This window comes from Tenrec ecaudatus, chromosome 1 (assembly GCF_050624435.1).
Source record: "Tenrec ecaudatus isolate mTenEca1 chromosome 1, mTenEca1.hap1, whole genome shotgun sequence".
Taxonomy (NCBI): domain Eukaryota; kingdom Metazoa; phylum Chordata; class Mammalia; order Afrosoricida; family Tenrecidae; genus Tenrec; species Tenrec ecaudatus.
Window position 1 is genome coordinate 145945422 of NC_134530.1, and position 17248 is coordinate 145962669.

The 17248-nt window shown below is 45.8% G+C and overlaps 1 protein-coding gene across 1 annotated transcript; it reads right to left on the reverse strand.

Annotated features, from left to right (window-relative positions):
* Window positions 1–695: 695 nt before the first annotated feature.
* On the reverse strand, window positions 696–12842 carry LOC142437075 (acidic mammalian chitinase-like). Its single transcript, XM_075540374.1, has 11 exons — window positions 12827–12842; window positions 12535–12564; window positions 8873–9077; window positions 8430–8486; window positions 7525–7690; window positions 6422–6546; window positions 5706–5829; window positions 5357–5539; window positions 4174–4290; window positions 2709–2847; window positions 696–1003 (listed from the first exon to the last, which is right to left on the reverse strand). Exons 1-11 carry the CDS (start codon window positions 12840–12842, stop codon window positions 696–698), a joined length of 1470 nt encoding a protein of 489 aa, XP_075396489.1.
* Between the last annotated feature and the right edge of the window lie 4406 nt (window positions 12843–17248).

The following is a 17248-nucleotide window of genomic DNA, read 5'->3' on the forward strand; positions in this document are numbered from 1 at the left end:
TTGTTGCTTCTGAGCTAGATGGCCGCTTGTTCACCTTCAAGCCTTTAAGACCCCAGACACTATCTATTTACGCTGGTGTTTAGCATATGCACTCAAGCTTGTTCCCAGGGAAGGGAATTCTAATTCTATTTTCCAAAATAAGAATCTAATTGGATTTTTTAAAAACAAAAGTTTCCTACGTCTTCAGTTACCTTTCAGCCTATTTAAGCTTGTACACTGAATTCACAAGCACTTTCTGAGCACTCACTATGACTGAGTAGATCCCATCTCACAGTGAGCCTGTAAGCCTGAGTAGAACTGCCCCTGTGGGTTTCTAAGACTATTACTCTCTACTGGAGTAGAAAGCCCCATCTTTTCCCTTGGAGTGGCTAGTGGTTTTGAACCACTGACCTTGTGGTTATCAGCCTAATGCATAACCCCCACACCACCATGAGCATTTTAGAGAGTGCAAATGAACACAAAGAACAAAGCATGCTGTGCCATGTTTATTTTACATCTGGCTTTGGTTCAGGAGGTTGCCTTTTTTTTAGGTTTCATTAGAATAAAATCTTATTGTAATGGTATTTTAGGAGGGCAGAGAGTCTCAAGCGACAGATTGTGCTAATACATAGACTCCGTGAAATCATTGGAGGATGTGGTTGGACATGCAACACGCGAGACTCTGTGACAGAGCATGGTGTTAGCATGTTTCTCATTCAAGGCCAGTTACAACACTTGCAGTTCTGGTCAAAAATCAGTCCTTGGGCACACTGGAGGTGGAAGGTGTTGCCTCCAGCACACTGGTAGAATTTGGTGTTGTCTTCAGGATCACTATAGGTGCCATCTGCTTTGCCCGAGCAGAAACTTCCATCTCCTCCACTGCCGCTGTCCCCACCGCCTCCACCGCCGCTGCCGCCGTCCCCACCGCCTCCACCGCCGCCTCCACCAATGTTGGCACAGAAGCCTTCGCTCCTTGGCATCACAGGTTGGTTATACCATGTCTTAGCGGCTGGTGGAGTGCACGCTAAAGGAATACAAAGAGTAGAACATTCGCCATAAGCTAGTTTTTGAAATGTAGAAGCAGCAGGGTGTAGATGCTTCCCTATATCAATTCTGTTCTCAGAAACTTGAACCCGGAGAGGGTTCCAAGCTGCACTTGGCAAGACTTCCACAAGGAGACCAAGGTCAAGGAGGAGGACCAGGACCACTGAAAGCCCAGTAACTCGGCAGCCCCGGGGGTCTCTTCCAGCTCCACTCTGGAACATGGAAGCAACCCTGCAGTCGGAGCGCAAGGGCTTTGTTTGTATTTATTGTGTGTTGACTTGGGTTTTCATCATCTTGTATGCATCTTTACTAGTCCATTGTCAACATCGGTGATTTGCTCCTATGTTCTTCCTCTGGTGGTTGAGAAGTGTGTTTTACTACTTAGGAGCCCATTGGCATTGTGGGTTACTGGTTGGTTCAAACCCACCAGATGCTGCTCGGAGAAAGATGAGACTCCCTGCTCTCTCAGCGCATTACCACCTCAGAGGCCCCAGAGGGCGTCGCCAGGAGTCAGATTTGGCTTGGTGGCAGTGAGTGAGCTCAACAGTGGGCTCACACATAACACTTGTCAGGATGATGCAGATCCGGGCAGCGCCTCGTTCTGTCGCACATGAGGTCGCTAAGAGCGAGGCAGAGCAAACTCCGTGCCGAACAAACAGCTCTCAGCCACTAGAATTTGTTGGCTCTTGCTAGCTGTCAATTTGAGCAAGATAATTTTATAATCATCCCTTGCAGATTTTTACAGTTCCAGCAATGAATAATTCTAAGAATCTACTTAGAATAGATTCTAAGGATCTCTTGAGACTTATATCCTTTACTGCTCCACCTTTGTTTTTAAGCAAGCTCCCAGGGATGCTCAACCAAGCACTAGATGAAGACCACAGGAAGAACAAAGGTTTCTTTCGTCCTGCAGCCTGCTGAGTTAACTGAGATGAATTTCCTTTCCTGCCCTTCCACATGACCTCCCTCCAGTTCTTCCCATCAGCAGCCATACCAAAAACTCTAGGCAGCTGAGGAAGGATCCCTGGTTGGTTGGTTGGTTGGTTGGTTGGTTGGTTGGTTGGTTGGTTGGTTTCTGAGTTAGAGTATGGGATACTGTGTCCAGAGGAGAGTGGGCTAGCTTAGAGACACATGTCAGTGCACATGCCTGACTGACTTTCCGAATAAAGCACTTCCCTAATGTGCTGTGCCCCAGGCATTGGGTTGTTAACCTCTCTGCCCTCGGGGCTCCTTGCCATCAAGTTGTTTCAGGCCCATGGCATCTCTGTGAGTGTCAGGGTAGGACTGTTCTCATGGGGTTTTCAGTGGCTGGGATTTTAAAGGTAGGTTGTTAGGCCTTTCTGCTGAGGTGCCTCTGTGCAGAACCTCCAACCCTTTCAGATGGCAACCAAGCATGTGAGCAACTGTTGATACCAACCAAGGACTCTTAGGCTATCGGGTCTCAAGGGCTTGTACGTCATAGCTGCTGAATGTAACCCTGGCCCCGTAGCTAGAAATCAGACTTCTGATGAAGGAATTTTCTGTAATGTGTCTCTTTTGCCTAAATGTGAGGGCCTTGAAGTTCTATTGTTACCTCCATGCTCACTGCCCCCACTAGGTTTGCCTTTTTCTTTTCTTTTCTTTTTTTTTTGAGGATCGGTCTGCATCTTCTTTAGTGCAAAGCATACAACCCAGCAGTGACATACGTGAGGACAGGTCCAGAAGTGACTTCAGCTTGTTGATGAGTGGGTGTTTGCCTTCACTGCAGAAGGAGCCTGAGAAGTCATCCAGATCAATGGCCCAAACCATGGCCCCGCCAAATTTGTTCTCCTTGAGAAAGTCAACCTGTAGACAACAAAGAGTGTTTGGCAACCAGAATCAGGTGGACTCCATGCAACGAGCGGGCAGTCGGGTGGAGCTGACCGGTGTTAGTAGGAGGGAGCTGCCGGTGATGCTGAGCCCTCTCAGTTGTATGAAACTGCATGTTCCTTTTGGACTTAAAGCATATGATGGACCAGCTCAGCTCAGTTTTTCCTTATTCCAGCTGACAAACCCTTGGGTATCAATAATAAAGGATATGTGTGTGTGTGTGTGTATATATATATATATATATATATATATATATATATATATATATATATATATTTCATATTGATCATTCTGGATAAGCCATGCTTTATACTTAATCCCTACATGAACTCAGTGTTTTTTCACAGCTTTATTTCAGATCCCAGGGGTTTCGAACCAAGTGATCCTGACATCAGAATGTGAGCTTTAACAGCTGCATCTTACAGCCCCTGTCTTACTTCCCTACCACTTTTCTTCTGTGTTAGGCACCTTTTATTAGAGACCTGTGACTAGTCGCAGAATCAACAATTCTTAGCTAAATACCTGCCCAGGGGGGAGGCTGTTTCCTACTCTGTGTAGAATCAAGTATGAAGTTATTAAAACATTTAGATAAATATACAAAGATAATTATTATTGGCATTAGAGATGATGGCCTCAGGCCAACCTTATTATCATTAATGGAGATTAATAAAAATTCTTGTGGGGTAAAAATAAAATTTAATATGAACCCTGGTGGTTACAAGTTGGCTACAATCCTCAAGTCTGGTGGTTCAAAACTACCAAACACTCCAGGGGGAAAAGATGGGGCTTTCTCCTGCTGTGAACAGTTACAGTCTTAGAAACTCTACCCTGTCCTATTGAGTCACTATGAGTCGACATGGACTTGGTGGCAGTGAATTTGGTTTGGTTTTCACTAAACATTCTTTTATAGCCTTCTTTATGGTCACTGACAGAATGTTGTATTGTACATAGATGAAATCATGTATGGACTCAACTCTCACCATTATTGGATACTTATGTGGTTTCCAGTTTTTCACTGTGCTGCAATAAACATACCTATGTTTAAAAATATTTAAATCATATTAGACTGTTCCAATATATGTCCATCTATTATAGCATATATTTAGCGTCATATTATTAATGTTAAATCATAGTTAATTTTATTGTTTGCCCTTTGGAGGAAAGCTAAGTCATATTGAGGTTAGTCTACGCTCTCCTATGTATATTTAAAATCTTGAGATCACAGATCTTAATAAACTGGCTTCCGGTGAACTCAAGACTCAGGGACAGAATGCTTATTTCTTACAAAAGTTAAGTATGTACCTTGTACTCAAAGCTCTTAACATTGTCATAGCCAATCCACTCAGTCCCTTTGTAAGCATATGGAACCTTCTGGTCTTCAATCCAGGCACTTGTAGCTCCACTTAAGAAAGTGCAGATCTGAGGGGGGGATTGAGAAGGCAATGATGAACACATCGTAGAGCTATGCTTTAGTCTTGCCTGAGAGGAGCAAGAACTTGAACCAGAGGAAAAATAAAGAGAAACGGGAAGGGTGAGCAAAGGAGGACAATATGGAGTCTACATTAATCATGCATTTTTCTAGAAAGTGATTTTCCAACACGAGGCACAAGTTTCTACACAAATTAAGCTCTAAACATAAAAGGGGAGTTCTAATTCAGTTCAAAGAGGTTATTTAAGAAATGACAAATAGAATCACCCACTACCCATCTGTTCAACTTTTGGGGGGTGACATGCACGTGGTTCCCATGTTGGAAGCTATGGCACCACTATTTCAAATACGTACTGGCTGGACGACACCTGGTGGGCAGGTTTCTGCACAGCTCCCCGGTAAGAGAGACAAGGAATAAAAGCCTGGTGGTCTATTTCTGAATATTAGCCAGAGAAAATGCAGAATGTTGTCAACATACTGCTGGAAGATGAGACCCCCTGGGTTGGAACACACTGGACAGATGCAGAGGCAATGACAATGGACTTGAGCAGACTGCTGATCAAGAAGACGGCGCGGTGCTGGGCAGTGTTCCACTTGGTCAGCCTACGTGGGACCTGCTTGACAGCGATTAACAAGAAGCCTGACCATACTGCGCTAGTCTTTCTTCTCTCGAGGTCTGGGCAAACAGCTCGTCATTCAGAGATCAGAATCCTCCTCAGCACAATATTCGAATACACTATCAAGTTGTCAGGGAGGTGAAGTTCTTTGAACTCCTTCTCCAGCTGTGTCCATGGGGACAATTCGGTGCTTGGAGAATGTGGTGAAGATGGTACTGTGTGTTTCAAAACCAGCAAAGGAGAGGCAGGGTGAGTTCCTGATAAATTGAAAACTGTTCTTGATCCCTCCACCTGTCTTTTCCAAGTGTCTGCTGAGAGCCAGGAGACATCGGGTGCAGGAACTCAGTGGTGGGGGGGAGGGGGAGTGTAGCAGGGTGACTTGTGAGTGAAAGAGTTTCCCTGGGTGCATTTGAAAGTCTGGATCAGCCACATGAGTTACCTCATAGTAAGCCCAAAAGCCAGCCTCACGGGTGTAAGGTCCAGACGACCCTGCTCCAGAGACGGGGGCACAGACTGAGGTGTCGGAGGTGCTGAGTCGGAAGGTCCTCCCGTACGTGGGGAACCCCATGATGAGCTTCTCTGAAGGGACCCCATTGTCCCTCCAATACTTCATGGCATATTCCTGAAGAAGCCAACAAAGACATTATTTCCTCACCAGCGTTTGTCACATTTGATTGACAATGCCTGTCACCGTTTCCTAATCAGGAAGCCTTAATACACAACCAAGGCTCTCCCCAGCCCCTTCCCCATCTCCCTCTGCAATATCGGTTCAGGTTCTTCTTTCTTACACAGTTGAAATAACGGAAGTCGCCTTGGTCCTTGGAGCCGACATGCAGGGGACTGTTGTGGCCTGTGCATGTGTCCCAGCCACCATGGAAGTCATAGGTCATCACACTGATGAAATCAAGGAGCCTGGAACAAGAGATGCTAAGTCAGCCTCACACTGGGGACATTTCTTATAGACAACTGAAGAGCAAGAGATGGGAGCAGTCGAAGCCCCTGATGGCAAGCAGGTATCATTCTGGCCCTACTAATGGTGCCTCCTTAGGTGAGGGAGACACCAGGGGACTGGAGGGTCTTTTGTGACTCCCATAGGACGGGACAGAAAGTCTCTAGCTTCCTCGACAAAGAGAAGTCTCCATGGGCGTGGGAAACCCAGGTGAGTAGCTCTCCTATTGCTTTGCCAATGATAATGATCTCAATTTCACTGCATCTCTCCAAAGAAACGGCTAATGAAGATTGCTGGTATACGGATGGACCATGGTCTTGAATCCTGAAATCTGTCCCTCTTCTGCCCAAAGCCCACCCAACATTAGTGGCAATTTAAAGGACTCACTACCTGATCCCAGAGCCACCAACTGTGCACAGGTCTCTGACAATTGAAGGGACCAGCATTCCCCAATCCCACGTGTTCACATAACCATTGTTTGTGAGGTTGTCCACCCACGAGGTTTGGCGGCGCTGCTCTAGGATTGGAGGGCCCTGAAAGGCTCCAGACACTCACTTGCCAATCTCTGCGATTTCATATCCTGCATCAATGGTGCCTTTGCCAGCAGACACAGCTGCCGTGATCAGCAGCCTGGGATTTCCTGTTTCTCTCGCCTCTTCCTCGAAAGCCTCTAACATTTCCTGAAGAGAGAAAAGGGTGGATTCCAGTGGCCGTCTTCATGGTTCACTCCCTCTACTTGGGAGCTCCTGGGTTCGTACGACTCCAGGTTATAGTGATTCCCTCCTTTCAATGCGCAGGACCAGGTCCCAGCCAAGTTTAACTTGGTACAAAGAGAAACCGAGATGGAAAGCCATTGAGTTCAAATCACACTTAGTAGCAATTTCAGGGGAAAGCTCAGTAACTCTAGGGGCCAGAAGTTAAAGGAGCTGCCTTGCCCACTCTCTCATGACCTTCCCTTTTTAAGCCCTGGCTCCGACATTAACTGAAAAAGTTTCACCCATGGATGCATGTTTTTATAATTGTTCTCTGTCCTTTCAGGATATGCTAAGCTTTTTCCTCCCTGGATCCAGGCTTTGCCAATACTGCTACCGTTTCCTTAGGACAGTCTGTGTGTGGCTGGACCCTTTCTGTTCTTATCTCAGATGCCACTTCTTCTCCGAAGACTTCTTTGACTCTCCTGATGGCTTCCATCCCAGCTCTTATCACAATTTGCAACAATCCGAAACACTCTTTGTAACTATCTGATACAATTCGCAACTATCTGATACATAGGGTGGGGGTGGGGGGTGGAGTCTGTATCCTCCACTCTGCTGTCAAGCCAGCAGTGGCGGGGACCATGCTTGTTCTGTTCATGGCTCCCTCTTCAATGTGAAGCGCAGCTCCTGGGTCACCCTAGGGGCTCAATAAATGCCAATACCGAATGAATGGTTGACATAAGAATGGCTCCTTCCCAATTCAACGATTTCTTCCTTGACTTCCTTCCGATACCGATGTCCTCCGGTAAATCCTCTTTCAGCATATGCTAGCCAGAGAGTCTATTTCTGTTGCATGCAAACATCAGATCTCTTCAGTGTATTGTCTAAGGGTAGCACCCTTTGGTGTCCCCAGGACAATAGAGAATCTACTAATGCACTAGCGTCACTAGCGCCCATGCTTACCTTAATCAGAATGGTAAATCGCTGCTTGTCCTCGGGTGGGCTTCCCCGAGACCCTGGGTATTCTATATCAAGGTCAATGCCATCAAACCCATGCTGACGAAGGAAGTCAATGACAGAACAGATGAAGATCTTGCGGTTGGCAGCTGTGGCGACCATGCTGGTGAATCTAGGCAGAGAGCTTGTCTATAATAACATCAGCAGATCCCCGGAATCCTCCCTACACTATCTCTAATGCCTACTTTTATTATACACTTTATAATGTCTGCTGGACTTTTACCAATAACAAAAAGAAAACAAAAGTATTCAAAGTTGTTCGTCTTAAACAATAGATGTATTTTTATAATTTTTTTTCTCCAGTATGTTTCATTTACAAAAACAAAATCACTGGAGGATGGGCCTAACTAGAATTTTAACAAAATTCAATAGAATAGTATCTTAAAATTTTATTTAAAACCTAAAGTGTGCAGATATATTATTTCCAGAATTAAGTGTGACTTACGCTCCATCTGTGCATTTATAAGCATTTCTGACAGCCAAAGAATGTATTACTACATTTATGCTGGGTCATATATTGGAAAATACTTTACTGTCTGAAAAATGTATTCCCTCTTCCACCGTCAACTTAAATTTGAACTCTCATAACCCTGTGAAGGAAACCTTTTGATTCCCTTTTTCAGACCAGGCTCCGGACTGCAAGGGTAGGGTTTTGAAGACCTCCACCAGAGCCCTCGCTAGTCTGTGTTTCTTCTTCCCTCCTGTAGGTGTCAGTGTCCCCTGCGCAGGTGCCAGCCTCTTTCCCTGGGGAAAACCCACCCTCACCTCCTTCCCAGGATCATTCCCCACCCAGCCGAGGGACTCTCTTTTGTCCTCCCTCCCTCCCTCCCCTGACACGAGGAGGTTCTTACTTCTGAGTGCCAAAGTTCCAGCCGCCAATGGCCAGCAAGTTAACTAGATCTCCATTGCTGCAGAAAGAGGCAAAGAAGAGCATGTAAGGGAGACTCTGGGAGCGTGTGGGATGCCAACCCTGGGGACGCGACTCTTCCCTTCCCATTACAAGCTGTGACACTCCTTATGGACACCTATGGACTCTGGTGCACAGATAGCTGTCCAGTACAGCCTCTAACGTTCCCACGGCAAATGCCTACCACCCTCTCCGTCCCTCGCCTTAGTGCTTACATCACACTTTGTCACGTGTCTCAGGTATCTGCTCATTGGTTTCAGAAAGAATCTACAACGGACGTTTCATCTCAGAAGCTTAAGGCTCTTGAGAATGAAGTGGAGGCTGTCTGTACTCCCCTCCCCGCTCCCCCACACTCTCCTACTCACGGTGCACGGGATTCATACTGACCGCTCTTTGAGGGCTCGGAACTGAGGATACAGGACATCGATGTCATTCCATTCATAGGGAGCTATCTTGTTGTCATTCATGGTGGCAAAGGCATACACCAGGTGTGTGCATAGACATGGGTCCACATCCTTGGGGAAGAACTTAGCTGGTTCTGGTCGGTACTGAGACCAGTTGGTAAAGTAGCACACTAGCTTATAGGCTGAGCCTAAAAGGAGAAAGCAGTGGTCACTGTGGTCCTAAGCTGAACTACCTGAGGGCCACCAAGGCTCCTTGGACCCAAGGGTTAGCAAGCTATAAGCCTGCTACAGGCTGCAGCGCTCCTCTCCCATGCCCGTGGAAGAACCGTAGGCCTCTTTCAGGACCTAGAAAACTATAAACATTTATCACAGTCAACAAATATATAAAATAAAATGCCCGTCCCAGAAGCAGGTGGTCAGGGATAGATATGCTACCTAGATTCTAGGCATAGCTTCATCACAGACTAGTCAAGTTAATTATCAATAAAATGATCAATAATAGAATATAAGGTGACTGGTGCTTTATTTAGAGGGTTTCCATGTATTGTTTGGCTAAAATTTTAATTCTCATAACTCTGTGAGAGAATTTTTTTTAATTGTATAGTGATTTGGGTGAAAGTTTCTGGAATTTTCTTTTTTTTTAATTTTATTTTTCCCTAACCCTAAGTTTCTGGGATTTTCCATTCAATAATTCATACACATTCTCTTTCATGCTACTGATTGCAATCTCCAAATGTAACAGCATTTCCTAAGTTTCCCGTTTGCATTCATCTTTCCCTTCTTATCCCTTTGTGACCTTTGTTTCTGGAAAACTTCTGCCCCTTTGGTCTTGGATGGTGGATTGTTTTATGGAGGTTTTATTTAATTTATAGAGACCAATTTATTGTTTGCTTGACAGTGGAGTCCCAAAGGTGAGTTCAGCTCTGAGTCTGAAGGGGGTCTAAATGCCATAGACCATAGGTGCAGCTTCTAGCTGACCAGTAAGCTCGGTCTTTTTAATGATTATGAGGTTTGTCCCACCTTTTGCCTCCCGCTCTATTGGGATCCCTTTCAGAGCCCTCAGCAGGGGCCACCGGGCACCAGCCAGCTCTTCTGGTTTCAGGCTCATGGGTGCTGAAGTTCCCATGAGCTATTATTTCCTCTCATCCTTTATTTTCTCCACCCTTCTTTGCTCCAGACTAGGAGCAATGAATAGCTGCATCTTATATAGCTACAAACTCTCAAGACCTCAGTTATTACTCAGGAAAGACAAGGTCGTAGTGGATTATGTTGTGCCAATTAACCTGGATGTCCCCAAGATTATAGTCTGGAGTTCCCAGGCCTAGTTACTCATTCCCTTCAGGTGTTTTAATCATTTTGTACCCTGTATGTCTACCATAGTCATAGAAATGTTTGCAGCAAACGTGGATATGTAGAAATCCTGTCAAACCTAGATCTTATTTGTGAGTGTAGACCCATCTACCTTCCCACACCCACCCCTGGATTCTCACTGTGATTTCAGAATGCTCTATGTACTGGAATTTACCTGTATTGAGTTCAACTTTAGCTCTTCCCAATCTCTTCCTTCACCTTGATTTTTATCCTCATATTTAGGTGAGGCTCAGAAAATCTGACTTGCTCAGGACTGCAAGCTTCGGATTAAGGTTCCTTCATTTTTTGGCCTGGACTTCAAATATTTATTTTGCATATCCTATTTTCAAGCAGTCTCACTTTGAAGTGCATTCTCTTTCCACATCTTTCACTAGAGTATCTTATCATTTTTCATATCCATAATGCACTACTCTAAATTCAGGGGGACAAAAATGAGAACCTTTGGGGAAGCAAAAAGAGACATCACTAATAGACACGAATGTTGTTGTGGTGGTTGTGGTTGTTAGACGCAATCAAGTCAATTCTAACTCCAGCAACATGCCACCATCTTCACTGTCCTGTTTGACTCCATCGTCACAGCCATGGCGTGAATGAATGCTGTTGATGGTCTTCCTCCGTTTTGTTGGTCCCTTACCAAACAGGGCGCTTCCCCAGGGACGAGCGCCTCCTGGCAACCCGATCAAAGTGCAGCAACTCTAGTCGAGCCAGCCTTTCTTCTCAGGAGCACTGGCTACACATCTTGTGTGTTTCTTGAAGAATATTGTCAACATTCTTCACCAACACCATAACCCAGAGGCATGAATTCTTCTCTGGTCTTCCATAGCCATTGCCCAGTTTTCATACACACTTGACATCATGGACAATACCATGGCTCGGGTCAAGTGAACCTTAGTCCTCAAAATGCCCTCTTTCCTTTTTGAACACTTTAAAGAAATCGTTTGCAGCAGACTGGCCTGATGGAACACACCATTTGCCTTATCAACTGCTATGTCCATGGGCGTTGATCATGGATCCAAATCAAATGAAATCCTTGACAGTTTCAATCTTGTCTCCAGTTATCATGGTTTACTTATTAGTCCAGTTAGGAATTTTTTTTGTTTTCTTTATGTTGAGGTACAGTCTACTACAAAAGGCTATAATCTTCCATATTTGTCCGTAAGTTCTTCAAGACCTCATCACTTTCTGCAAGCAAAGGTTGTTAATGATCCTTCCTCCAATCTTAATTCCAATATGTTCTTCATGTTATTCACCTTCTCGAATTTTGTGTCCAGCACACAGACTGACGAAGCATCGTAAAAGAATATAAGCCTGATACACATTTTACCGGATTTAAAGTCATGCAGTATCCCCTTGCTCTGTTTCAACAATTGCCTCTTATGCTGTGAACAAGTTCTATAGGAACCCAACGAAGTGCTCTGGAATTCCCACTCTTCACATTGTAATCCATCATTTGTTATGATCTACACAGTCATAGTCCACAAAAGACAGAGTAACATCTTTTTAGTATCCTCTGCTTTCAACTGGTCAAACAGAAACTGGTAGAACCCCAAGGATATGGTCACCTTTCAGATCTCAAAATGAACGCACTGCTGCAGTTCAATTTTCAACCAAAAATAATTAACAAGTCTGTAAAGGGAATGATGACAATCTTGATGTGTACACTCCTTAAAATAAGGGATAATGTGGGATCAGGTGGGTGCGTCATTCAAGAACACAGTTAAGAAATGTTAGAAAAATGGAGGCATGGAGACCATAAAAACAGTGGGGAAGCTGGGGTGGGTAATGTTAAATTGAGGGGATTGCAATGAATGTGATTTTGTGTATGAATTTTTTAATGTAAAACTGATGGTCTGCTCTGTACACCTTCAGCAAATTCACACACACACACACACACACGCACATTTAAGGGTCACTTTTCCTCAGTGCCTCGGTTTGGTTACATATAAAGTTGGGAGTTTGGCATTAACTGTTTTCTCTCAGCTCTGACATTCTGGGGTCTTGGGATGCTAGTCTTAGGTCTTGGAGTGCTACTCTGGGGTTTTGGGGTGCTAGTCTTGGGTCTTGGGGTGCTAATCTGGGGTCTTTGGGTGCTAGTCTTGGGTCTTGGGGTGCTACTCTGGGGTCTTGGGGTACTAGTCTTAGGGCTTGGGGTGCTATTCTGGGGTCTTGGGGTGCTCGTCTTGACCTCATCGTGGAGGCCGAAGGAAAAGCAGAGTTGGGAGAGACGAAGGGAGGAGGATTAGCATGTGCACAGGAGACGGTGGGACTCCTTACCTAGCTGCACGTGCAACAGGACAGCCAAACCTGAAACAACAATCAAACACCGAAAGTTATCTAACTTTGGAGACACGCCGGGCTTCAAAGGTCTAACAGATCTTAGAGGTGTGGGACCCTAACTCATCACTTCCAACTTGGAACTCAAGTCCCACTGCTCAGAGCCTTGAGCAGAGCTTGAGAGAGTCTTGTGTAGAAGACTCACTGAAACAGACCTCTGCTCTCCCTCCTTATTCCCAGGGAGACTCCCCACAACTAGGGAGAAAGAAGGACAAAAAGGTAGGAGACTCACAGGCCCAGAGCAGCATCCTCCCCATCGTGCTTCCACGCTGGTGGCCTTAGGTTGTTGGCGTAAGCCTTTATAAGGAGGAGACCCCTTTTATCACTGTGGGAGCGGCACAGCTGCTGCCTTATGACCACAGGTTCCCAAGGCTATTACACCCCCATCTGCACCCCATCCCAGATTCATGGGAGTGAGCAACCTCTACCCCAAGGTAAGAGAAACCCAGCAAAGCCCCAGCCACAGCCCAGGCCTGGCCACCACTGCCGGGACTGCTTGTAGGCCAGCACTGAGAGCCAATTCCTTTCCTCCTGGGGACCTGGAAGCCAAAGAAGGGAATAAAGGGTGCTGTGCTGGGATATCAAGGTCCCAAGGTACAGAGCTTAAGACAGGAAAGGTCTTAAGGCGGCTAGGGAGGGATGCTGGAACATTCATTTAAGCATGCAATTTTCCCACTGTGGACCTGCCTCCACACACAAAACCAGCCGTCAGTCTTGGATTAGTGGGGGAACGTGATTAGATGCATTCTCTTCCCTCACGTGCTTTTGCGGCCAGAGCCCCAGAGGGGTGGAAGGGCAGCTATGGCAAGTATAGGGAGAGAGGCGGCTCCATCAGAGAAATGTGGACCTTGTACCTCTGGCCCGTTTCTGCTGGTTTGGGGCAGCATGGAGGGTGGTGGCAGAGGGAGGGGGGGGTGTAAACTGTAAAGAACATTGTGGCCTCGGAACATGCTAAAACCCAACTCTTTAGGGTAAACAGACTGGACCAGAGGGGGCGGGGGGGTGGGTGGGGGGAACCTGTGACTGGGAGAGAGGCTCAGCGCTGTGTGGAGGCAGGTGTTGCAGGTGTCAGGGCCTGTTTTTATCTCACCTTGATGCCCCCAAGGCTGTAGCTTTCTCGCTGCCAGCAGTTGTACCCCTACTTGACTGGGACAAGGCCAAGCAGATAAGCGAGGACGCAGGTGTGCGGGCAACTGCCAGCATTGGCCTGAAAGCAGATCCTCGGACTTGGCCAAGAACTTCTTCCGTGAGCGTCTTTCCAACCTCTGCGGGAAGTCGTTGATTCATAGTCCCCAGGGGCATGCTCCTCTTTGGATCTCTGGGACCTGACAGAGACCAGGCACTTGACAGAAGTTGGTTGAATAAATGGCTGGCTCAGTCCCGGTGTTGGACCATCTCATGGCTGGAGAACAAATGACCACCAAGCTAGTGAGGCCTCTACTTGCTACCTCTTACCTCTGACTGCAGACAAATTCCCTCAACATTTAGCCCCTTGCCTCAGTAAGAAATGCTTATTTCGTGTGGCTTCCGTATGGCAGGACTTCAGGATTGACCGAACGGGGTCATCCAGGCTTGGGTCCTCACACAAAGTTGTTGTTGGACATTAGCTGGGACTGCAGTCATTGAAGGCTGGGCGGACTGTAAAGGACCCAGGAAGATGGCTACCCCACAGGGCTGGCAGGTTGGTGTTGCTTTTGGCAGGCAGCTTTGATGCCTCATTTGGGGTCTTTTCTATACGACGTCTGGAGTGGCAGCAGGCTTCTCCTAAGGAAGTGACCCAAGAAAGAGTACCGGGGCAGTCTAGAATGAAGCGCACATCATTCCACAATGCCCCGCTCACAAGACAGACCAGGCTGCGCATTTATCAAGCAAGAGTGTTTGTTTCATGTTGGAGGGGACCGCGCAAGAGCTTGGATACCAGGAGGCAAACGGGGTCACGCTGGCAGTTGGCTACCACCCTGCCACAACAGCTGTTGAGTGTTTAGCACCTCTGTGCTTGATGCTGAGGAAGTGAGTCCATCAGAGTGGGCCTGAGGGAGGTAGCATGTCTGGAGAAAGCATAATAATACAATTCAAGATTTGTGAAACACTCCATAGTTGCCAGTCGAATATCCTTCCAGAGCAATAGGTAAGGAGATAAAATGTGAAAACCTTTAGCTCAGTGGTTCTCCATCTTCCTAATACCGGGACCCTTTAATACAGTTCCTCATGTTGAGGTGACACCACCCCCCCACCAAAAAAATATTTTTGTTGCTACTTCATAACTGTGATTTTGCTATTGTTATGTATCGGGCGACCCCTGTGAGTCATTCAATCCCCAAAGGGGTCGCGACCCACAGGTTGAGAACTGCTGCTTTAGATTACAGTATAGTCACCCCTCTGTTATTCTCCTTTTGTGGGAATAAGTTACACTGCTCTACAGTAACACAGACCATGATCTTTCTGGAAATTTTGTACTCTTACAAACTACTTACAAATTAATCCTCAAGGTCCCCCAAAGTCTTACTACTTATCTATGCTTTTTCCCTTCAGGAGAAACATTTTTTTCGCCACATTAGACTAACTTGAAAATTGTCCTGGAAATTGTTCTGATCCATTGGATGTTCTCATTCACCTCCTGCTTCCCCCATTGCCTGAGGAATCCCCAATAGCCTCACCTGCATGAGCACGGAGTCACAAATACTCATGGACAAGGTGGGGAAAGAAAGCCAGCACACCACTTAAGAGACTCTAGTAGCTTAAAGAAGAAACTTTATACTTCTATAAATTCAAAAGCATTTCTGAACTTTCTATAGTTTTCCATTAATAAATAAGTGTTTTAGATGGTAGTCTATCTTATAGAATAAGTTTTTATTCATTTTCTTTTTAATAGTTCCTTGGTCATTTCACCAATACAGGTTTCCTCATGCACTTCAAAATTAACTTGTCAAATTAAAACATACAACTGGCATCTTTAGAGGGATAAATTTTAATGCAGTTAGAAATTGATTTTTCCATCTAGTGATAAGATTTATTTCTGATGGCACCGAGCCACAAGGACAAGAAATGTGTGCTGTGTTTTGCAGTGGCTCCTGGAGCCTAACAGCATGCGTGGGGAACAAGAGCTACTCAGCAACTATTTGCTGTTCCTTAATCTGCAGCAAGTTCATGGCACATGTTCAGAAAAGATTTAATTGTTTGTTAAATATTTCCCCCTCAGGACCAATAATGAGAATAACGATACCAGAAGGGGAAGGGGAAAGGGGGGGGGAGAGAAGGGGGAAGCCAATCACAATGATCTATATATAACCCCCTCCCAAGGGGATACACAACAGAAAAGTGGGTAAAGGGAGATAGCGGTCAGTGTAAGACTTGAAAAAATAATAATTTATAAATTATCAAGGGTTTATGAGGGAGGGAAGCAGGGAGGAGGAAAATGAATTGATCCCAAGGGCTCAAGTAGAAAGAAAATGGTTTTAAAATGATGATGGCCGAAAGAGATAGTGTCTGGGGTCTTAAAGGCTTGAAGGTGAACAAGCAGCCATCTAGCTCAGAAGCAATAACGCCCACATGGAAGAAGCACACCAGCCTATGCGATCACGAGGTGCCAAAGGGACCAGGTATAACACATCATGCAAAAAAAAAAAAAAGAATGTGTGTGTGTGTGTGTGTGTGTGTGTATACCATAGTGAATGAAGGGGGAAGTGCAGAGTGGAGACCCAAGGCCCAAGTGTCGGCCACTGGAGATCCCCTCATAGAGGGGTTTAGGAGAGGAGACGGGTCAGTCAGGGTGCGAGGCAGTACCGATGAAGAACACAGCTTTCCCCCAGATCCTGGATGCTTCCTCCCCCCAACTACCATGATCTGAATTCTACCTCTCAGGGCTGGATAGGGCAGAGGTTGTACACTGGTGCATATGGGAGCTGGAGGCACAGGGAATCCAGGGTGGACGATACCTTCAGGACCAGGGGTGTGAGTGGTGATGCTGGGAGAGTGGAGAGTGAGTGGGTTGGAAAGGGGGACTGATTACAAGGATCCACATGTGACCTCCTCCTTGGGAGATGGACAGCAGAGAAGGGGGGGAAGGGAGACGTCGGACAGGGCAAGATATGACAAAATAACAAGCTGTGGAGTATCAAGGGCTCATGAGGGAGGGGGAAGCGGAGAGGGAGGGGGAAAAAAGAGGACCTGATGCCAAGGGCTTAAGAGGAGAGCAAATGCTTTGAAAATGATGAGGGTAAAGAATGTACAGGTGTGCTTTATACAATTGATGTATGATGTATATGTATGGATTGTGATAAGAGTTGTATGAGCCCCTAATAAAATATAAAAAAAATATTCAATCCCAATAAAAAGGCTAGCAGCTCAAAAAAAATGATGATGGCAACATATGTACAAAAGTGCTTGACACATGGATGGATGGATGGATTGTGTTAAGAATTGTAAGAGCCCCCAATAAAATGAATTTTTAAAAAACAAAACGTTGACTAGAGCTACATGGCTCCAGGTTTCTAGGGAGACTCTTGTTAATAACACATTTCCTGGCTTCCCAGATGAGATCTGTGAGAAAGAGAATAATGCAACTGATTGACAAGATAAGATTATGTTTCACGTGTTTATTGAGCAGAAACAGACTCCAGGAAGGCCTTGCTCCCTCCGTTCCGCTCCAGGCTGC